At 36.1% G+C, this 8,829-nt stretch overlaps 1 protein-coding gene and 1 long non-coding RNA gene across 3 annotated transcripts in view; one reads left to right on the top strand and one right to left on the bottom strand.

Annotated features, from left to right (window-relative positions):
• The window catches only part of LOC107195409, a 151,155-nt gene extending 142,700 nt beyond the window's left edge, over positions 1-8,455 (top strand). For both annotated transcript variants that reach the window (XR_003045164.1, XR_003045163.1), the window contains one exon: positions 5,840-8,455. This is a non-coding gene — a long non-coding RNA (uncharacterized LOC107195409). The remainder of the gene's footprint in view (positions 1-5,839) is intronic.
• BBOX1 (gamma-butyrobetaine hydroxylase 1) overlaps positions 1-8,829 on the bottom strand; it is a 48,072-nt gene that overhangs the window by 20,359 nt on the left and 18,884 nt on the right. Inside the window, exon 3 of the mRNA XM_006907984.2 lies at positions 4,777-4,975. Within this exon, the coding sequence (XP_006908046.1) occupies positions 4,777-4,975 (199 nt within the window). The remainder of the gene's footprint in view (positions 1-4,776; positions 4,976-8,829) is intronic.

The raw sequence follows: 8,829 nt of genomic DNA, 5'->3' as shown, positions 1-8,829 counted from the left end.
GAGAGGATTCTTTTTCCTAGAGCTTCAGAGGCTGCCAGATAGAGGGAGGATGTTGCAGGAGTGGTGGTTGGAAGGATGGAGGACAAAGGTTAATAGGTCATATGAAAGGAAAGAAAGGCCGAAAAGAAGGCAAAAAAAAAAAAAAAAAAGGAGACTTGGGGCAAATTGTCTGTGGGCAGAATAAAGACCGGGAGATGGAAAAACAAGGGAGACCCATATGAGATGGCTAGAATGGGGAAGAATGGCTTGAGATAAAGGCTAGCTTCTGAACTGGATTAGCTTAGGATGGGGAGAGGGGTTGTATGGCATTATAGTGTTAAATATACGTTCATTAATGCTGCACCTGTTTACACCATGGTAGCTTGTATAGACTTTGAGGAGTCTGGCTTAATTTTCTCTAATGGCCATATCTTTAGCTAGATATTGCCCCATCTTGACCATGTTTTGCACCATGCTGGGAGAGCATCACCTTTCAGTTGTGCACTACCTTTAACTACTGTTGGCATGCATCGACTGTCAGGTTCCCTCATTTGTAATGTCAAAAGTCCAGGGTTACTTTTCAGTCTGTTCCTGGTTTTATGGAATTTTTATTAGTCTAGATTATTTATATGAAATCGACTCAAGTATTTATATTTATTCATAATAAGCTATCACCAAAGATTATTTTCCATAAAGTAGAAACTCAAATCTAGTTCAGAACAAAACGCCTAGCACAGAGCCTTGCACATAGCAGTATTCAAGAAACAGTTGTTGCATAGATGAGTAAACAATGTTACTACTGATAAGGACATTCTGTTTGATTGGCAGTCACTGTACTTTTGAATTTACTCTGTGGGAGTAAAACATTCTAACTTGGTATAATCACTGAAGATGGCAGTGTATAGATTAATTATAGTTTACAATGACTATTTTTCATTGTATTAAATTATGTCATAAAGATCAGATAATTTCTTCAATAAAAAATTATCCAGAAAGCTATTTTTTATTGAATTTTGGGGGGTGTCAAGGCCATGGGATGAGGCATTTGGCCCTACTCTGTAAAAACTACATTGTCCCAGATCAAAGGTTTCAGTCCTTTTAAAGAAGTTATCATTTTACCCACAGCTCCACAAATAAATGTATTTGATAACATTGATAACAGAAGTTTCTTTACCAACTCATACTCATTTCTCCCAGGAATGCTTTCATCATCAAGGCAGAGGTTACTGTGTATTTCACATAGTTGTACAAAAAAAAATATTGTCTAAATGATGCACTGACAAAATAATGACAAGCATCTAAGAAAATGCAGATGCGTAAAATTACATGCACTTCTGTCCTCAAAGCTATTACCACTTTTGATTTAGTAGTTGAATCCAACGACTCAATAATTGAAATGACAGCTCCAAACCAAAAATAGATATTATACTTCTCATTTTAGACCCATGGAATTCAAATTCTCCAAATATAACGCTATTTATATGGAAAAGTTTTAGGTGGGTATTAGGTCACAAGGGAGGCATGAGTGAAGTAACACCATGCTGTTATTGTTTTTGGCATGTGAGCAAGAGTGGACATCAGGCACCTTGAAAAATCTACATGAAAAGCAAAATTTATCTTTAACCTTACTCCCTTTCCTTTCTCTATCCCTCTTCTGTTTTTGGCAGTCCTTCTTCTCCATTATTTATTTCCTTCATTTATTCATTCCATTCACTCACTCAGCAACTAATTGCTTTTCAAATAAGAGTAAAGCACTTTGCCAGTGGTGAAACAAAAATATGAAAAAAAGGGACCCTGATTGAGGCAGTTACTAATTTTGTTGTGAAGAGAAGTTATGTCCAAGCGTTAGCAGAGTACAAAGAAGAACATGATAAATGCCATTTAATGTATTTAAATGTAAGAGCTCACAGGACGTGATGTGCTCAAATTCTTTGCCAATTGAGATCTGCCTTCTCTTGAAGTACCCCTTCTTCTCAACCAGAGGTTTGTAACTGTTGCGTCACATGAGAATCATCTGCAGAGTTTTAAAAAGTCTTGATACTTGGGCCAAATCCAAGTCCGGTTAAAAAATATCTCTGGAGAATTGACCCAGATATTAGTACTTTTTAAATGGGCTATTCCCATGTGCAGCCTAGGTTGAGAGCCATTGTTCTAAATATCCCCTTTGCTTTTAAATATCATGTTACCTAAACTTTAATGTTCCTTTCCCACATTACCATGGAAAGAAGCAGAAAAAAAAAAATAACCTCAGGGACAATATTCACTTTTCTCATTTTCTTAACAACAACAAAAAGCCCCACAAATAAGCAAATGAATAAGTACAAAGCAACAACAACAAAACTGTTCTATCAGATAGGAAGTTAAAAACTACCAAAAAAAAAAAAAAAAAGAAAAAAAATGGAGAGATCCTGATAATCAGTGGTGGGAGTAGCAGTAAAGCAGCAAGCAAAGCATTTCTTGGCTTGTGGTATAGTTTGAGAGATTTGGGAAAGAAATGTAATCATTTGCAGAAGGTGAGATTGGGTAGGTTAAAACTATCTGGTTAGATGCAGAGGTCTTGGACAAAGGAAATGGAGCAGTAGTAGGAGGTTTGATTTATTTTCACAACAAACCTTAGTATTTATTCCAATAAATTTCACAATATTAGATCAGTGGCCAAATTATTATTTTTTAGGATTTGTAATAACAAAAAATAACAAAACAAAACAAAACACAAGTCATAAATTAGAACTCAGAATCTGACCCTTACTACGATGGGTGGGTGTGGGAGTTAGAGAAATACCACAAAGAGCCCCCAGTTTGGCCGCTGTTATGAAATTGTGAAATGTGTTGGCATAGATACAAAAGGTCTACTGAGTGAAACAACACTCAAGATTTAGAAGAGATTTATTTAGAAGTGTTCTGTTTATATCCAGTGCCTAAAAGCATCTTTTCCACGTTCTTCCTTCATATTATTGATAGTGAGGTAGATTAGAAAGTCTAGGGATAGAACAGACCCACTTCCCAACTCTGTTTCCTTTCTAAGTACCTGTGGGAACTTGGGTTATAGTTTAATTCACTGGGCTTCAGATTCTTTATCAGTGAACTGGGGATAATATCCGTTTCAGAAAGTTGTGGAAATTAAATAAAAAACAAAGAATTAAGTTGAAGCTCTTAGTAATTTCAAGGCTTTCCTCCTCTTTCATTTGCCTGTTGTTACTGCTGTAATCTCTAAGGCCATTCAAATTCTTGCAGATGTAGAGAAGGTACAAATTTTATATGACACAAATATGCTAATGGTAAAAGTAAGTTCTTGGGGTGGAGGAGGGGGCTGGATCTAACAAGTCTACATATGATAGAGTCTTCTGCCATGAATAAACTTGCTCAAATCATTGAGGGTAAATGGCTAAATATTTTCAATACTCTGTTTACTGATGGATGAAGTCTAACTATAGATTAAGGGTGGCAAACTCAAAGGCTAGCAAGGCCCTTGCAGACCTGATATTGGGGAAGGACTTTGGTAAACTGGAGAGTGAATGTATGCTCTCTTCAAGGGGCAGCCTCTCTTTATGTCCAGGTGTTTGTTGGCATGCAGGCATTCAGGCTCAGTTCCTGCCAGATTTGATTTTTCAAGAAAGTCAGATCCATATTCAATGTAAAATCTTCCAGTTTTTAAGTACTGATGACTAATTTCATTCTCTTTCAACATTAACTGGGCCAAACAAAACACATCTGAATATAATCAGCATGCTACCAGTTAGCAATCTTGGGATTTTGAAGGTTCTCTTTACTGGCAATGTCTTCTACTCTATGAGCACCAGAATAGCTGTTACCAACTCGCATGACGGTTTTACCCTACAGATTAGAAATACTCATACTCCTGCTTCCAGATGAGTGTTTCCTGTTGTTAGTGTTTCAATGCCCATAATTAATTTTACCTCCCAGGCAATTCTTATGCAAACAGCCACTTGTTCCAAAGTTAAAATCAATTATATTTCCTGTTACTTGCTAAGTGCATAGACTTAATTTTCTGCATGTTAATTTTAGCTTTATCTTTTTTTTTTTTTTAACACATCTAGTGGCTGGTTTCAATTCCCCAGGGCCCAGTTTTATTTTGTGCCAATTTAGGGAGGTAAAAGTTTAATCAACTTTAACATTTGTAAAGCTGAATATTTTATAAATATCTTGAAAGAACACAGTCTTCCATCCCACCTGTTATGGACTGAATTATATCCCTCCAAAATTCATATGGTGAGACACTAACCCCCACTGTGACTATATCGGGAGATAGGACCTTATAAGAAGCTAATTAAGGTTAAATTAAGTCACAAGCTTGGAGCTTGTAGGGCTGGTGTCCTTATAAGAGGAACAGATGCTAGGAGTGTGGGTGCACAGAGAAAAGGCCATGTGAGGAGACATTGTGAATGTGGCTATCTGCAAGCCAGGAAGAGACCTCTCGCCAGAAATCAACCCTGCTGGCATATTGATTTTGGACTTTCTGGCCTTTAGAACAATGGGAAAATAAATTTCTGTTGTTTAAGCCACCCAATCTATGGTATTCTGTTGTGACAGCCCTATCAAACTAATACATCACCTACAACTAGCCTGATATCTTTGGCATCTGATGTCTTTGGGTTTTTAGGCTTCTTAAAAATTCTAGGCATTCTCAGAGAAATTCCACTTTTAGACTCATTCTTCTCATCTGACTTCCCACTCAAGATATGGAAATTTCTGTATTTCCAACTAAAAGAGTCCCCATTGTGAGAAATATATCAAACTTTATATATAATGGCAGAATATAAACTATTAGTGACTCACCCATAAAATGTGAGATAAAGGAAACCAATCCTTTTCCCAAGTTTTAAAACTTCTCCTTGTTTGTCAGATGCTCCTGTGAGTCTCACTATGCCTACTTTCTTGAGGCTGGAGAGCCACTTGTATGCATGTTCATCATTTCTTAAGACATCTTCAAAATCCAAAGAAGGTAGCTGGAGCTCTGAGCCCCAGTACTGACATTCTGTAAATTAAAAAAAAAAAAAATGAAGAAATTAGATGGGATGATATTATTTTTACATACTGTGATGACCTCAGAGAAGGGACTGGTGTAGGCCTTTGATTTGTCATGGAATTTACTAAATTTTTATCATAGTACAAACGCCTAAGTTACCAAATTTTCTTCCCTGGAGCCACGCTAGTCTATTATACCTCCTGCTTACAACTGTGCCTAACCCACGATGGGTAATTTTTATACGACATTTATTGAGAGAATGTAGTTAAGTTTATGGATGGCCCTTGATCTGTATTCCCTTAGGGACTCTCTGCCTGGACACTGCTTAGAAATAACCCTGAGACACTACGTGTTTTAATGGCCAAATCATATTGTTCAAATCCAAGTAGATGATAGAATCAGAAGGTTGGACTGGAATATCATATGCCTATTCCTGGGGATAGGGAGAGTGTTTGCCATTGTAGGTACAGTTCCTTCTTTCTCTTATTTCAGCTATAAAGAAGCTTTCTATGGAGTCAAATTGATCTTTGGAATCAGCAAAAGCTTGCCATGGGGAAGAAAAGATGAAAGGTGTGGTTCTGGGGTGCATAGACCCCTTTGTGACAATGCCACATGAAATAAAGTCAAATGCTTTCCTTAGCTCTCTGGTTCCTCATGATTAAATGCTCATGAAAACGTTTACTTGCAAAAACAGAAAGGAAAACAAATGTAAAATAATTTGCTTGCAAACTAGGCTCTCTCGAAGGAGGTGGAACACAGAGGAAATGTAATTTTGCCAAGGAAAATAACTCAGATATTGACAACTACATTCAGGAAAGACCTAACTCTAGCTAATCCATCTGATTTCTTCTTCTTCTTCTTTTTTTTTTTTAGGAAAGAACTGGCCTTTAGAAGATAAACCTTCCTAAAAAGTGACAGAAGGAGAATTTATGAACTCAATATCATCTGAGCAATGCCTTACTTTTCTAACTGAGGAATATATGTCATGTTACAGAAAACCTTAACCACCTCCCACCTTCCCTTTTAAGAGTGAGAAATGAGTCAGTGTTGCCTTGTAGTAGTTGTAGACTGGAAATCATTTTCTCTGTTGTCAACGTGGCTGTTTTTTGCAGAAACAGGTATTTCTTAGGAGTCAGATAGTAGCTTTAGTAATGAAAAGACACATGCAGGTATAGGAAGTCACTTCCTGCCTTTATACCAGATAGTTGCATAAGGGCATTTGCGTAGTAGGTGTGTGTATGTGGGAAGACCTAATCAGACTATAAATGCATATGTTGCCAAAGTTTCTGGGTTATTAAGCATAACAGCTTGCATAATGAGGCAGAACCTCTGGGGCCTAAATTGTAAACTATAAATTAGGCCTCCCTTGTGGCTGCATTAATTCTTTTGAACTAATATTAATATTCTTTAGTACTGAATATATTACACAGGCCCAAGTTACTTATTGCATCTTCTCAAGAATTTGATCTTATATCCAGTTACTGATTCCTAATTTCTCATTTTAACTCCTCCTTCTCTTTCGGTCTAATGAAGAGATATCGGATCTTATCTTTTATCTAATGATCCTTCTAGGGTGCCAGCTACTCTTTTACATGCATAATGTTCCCCAGGTCTGTCCCTCATACCTCAACTCCTTCTTCTAAAATCAAACAAGGTTGGTTTTATATGAAAGAACCTCTTCTCAAAAAGGCAATCTATTGGGCTTTGTTTTGAATGTTGGTTTATATGGTCATTTGCTTTGCCATCCCTTTTGTTTTTGCATTTAAAGTTTCTAGATGGTAATATCTGATACCAATAGAAAAGTTCTGCAAAAACGAGGTGATGAATGTCATACATATTACTTATTTGGCTGCCTAATTAGAAAAGTCATTTGGCTACCAGTTAGGAGAAAAATTCCCTAGGCAAAACAACAGTATTAAGGATATAAATAACAAATCACCATCTCCTCTTTCTAAAGCTTACCTCTTAGGTAGACTATATCTAGAAACTTAAAAAAATATTTAAAACAGCTTTAAGCTTATTGACCCCAAATGAAAATTATAGTTCCATAGAGTATCAGAGGTAGATATGATGTTAGAGACTCATCTGGCATTTTCACATTGGCTTTATGACTTCCCATTGCCATTAGTTCTCACTATTGAGCAAAAAGATTATCTAAACCACAGTTGAGGGTTCTTCTAGTTCTTGGACACTATGATGATCTGGTTGAAGGCAGGTTTTTCTATTACCATGTAGACTGCTAGATTAGTATTTTCTACATGGCCCTCTGCAGCAAATGTGCTGTCTTTATTACGAAGAGTTAAATAATTGATGAACCTTTGTTGTAATATCTAGAAGAAAATCTTATGCCCTATTGAGAACAAACTAGCCCAGCCTAGAGAGTAAGTATGGTCTAGACTGCAGTATTGTCAAATAGAACTTCTGAGATGATGGGAATATTCTCTATCTGTACTCTCTAGTAGCATAGCTACAAGCAACAAATGGCTACTGAGACTTGACATGCGGCAAATGAAATTGAGAACTAAATTTTTCACTTTACTTAATATCAAATAATTTAAACTTAAATTTAAATAGCCACATGTGATGGTACTGTATGAGATAGGACATGAATAAAGAGTATGGAGGCAAAGAGACCTGGGTTTAAATCATTGTTTACCTCTTACCAGCTAGTTTTTTTTGGATCTTCTCTGAGCCTCTGTCACTTAATTTACAAAATAGCCATAATTATATTTACCTTGTAGGTCTTTTGTTGATTGTGAGATTGTACAAAGAGCCTAGTACAGTGTGTGGCACATAATAGACTAATAATAACAGTAATATTAATAATAGCTAATATTTGCTGAGTACTTTTTAGGTGTCAGGAAAGTGCTGGGTGTTTCTCATATATTATTTCGTTTAATGTCCACAAAAATGTAGGCAATAGATGCCTTAATTATTCCCATGTAGTAGAGAAGAGAGCAGAAATCCAAGACATGTAGCTAATGATTTGCAGAGCTAATAGTCAGTCAGATTCAGGTGACTGATTCCAAAGTCTGCAATTTTAACAACTACATATAAAATAAACATTTGATGCCTTGAAATACTGTCATCACATGTATTTTCATGTCCTGTGTCTGAATGTCCATAACTTATTCTGTTGCTTATGAAAGAAATCTACTAGATAAAAAAGAAAGCAGGGCAAGCTACAATTAGGAACACTTTGTCTGAACTTGTTCAAGCATGGATGTTTAAAGATAAGCTTTGGCTTCTAGTCAGGATTTTAAGTGCAGAAAAAACATTATGGGTAGGTTACATTGCACAACACTGCAACAACATTGCTATTCACCTTTTGTGACATGAACCGAGGCTTAAAAATCAGCTAGGTTCTTTAGTTTATGCCACTGTATTTCAGTGATCCATGTCAGTTTGGTTTTACTTAAGGCCATTATCACTTTCCAGAGAGTTTTGAAGACCGTGAAGCAAAGAAATATAATAAAGAGAGATTGAAAAAACATTTTCACTAGATGTAGATGTTTTTAAAACTTTGAGTTTGTATTTTGGATTCAAGAAGCATCTGCTTAGAGCACTATGTACATCTGTACACATCGATAGCATGTTTCAGTGGATTTTTGTTTCTGCATGAGTCACTTTCCCATTCTAGAATAGCACACATACAACAACATGCTCTCGAACACACATGCATACACATGCAATACCCTCTGTTTTAAAAATACAAAATGAGTTAGATTCTTTTAATAAATACGTTACAGTTTACATGTGTAAAATTAATCATATTCACACAAAGATACTCCAATATAAAACAAGGCTATCAATACCATAGACAGCATATTATGTACTATAAATAATTCAAATTTACTAGATTT

The sequence above is a fragment of the Pteropus alecto genome, unplaced genomic scaffold (assembly GCF_000325575.1).
Source record: "Pteropus alecto unplaced genomic scaffold, ASM32557v1 scaffold71, whole genome shotgun sequence".
Classification (NCBI taxonomy): Eukaryota; Metazoa; Chordata; class Mammalia; order Chiroptera; family Pteropodidae; genus Pteropus; species Pteropus alecto.
This window is presented reverse-complemented; position numbering and strand designations above follow the sequence as displayed.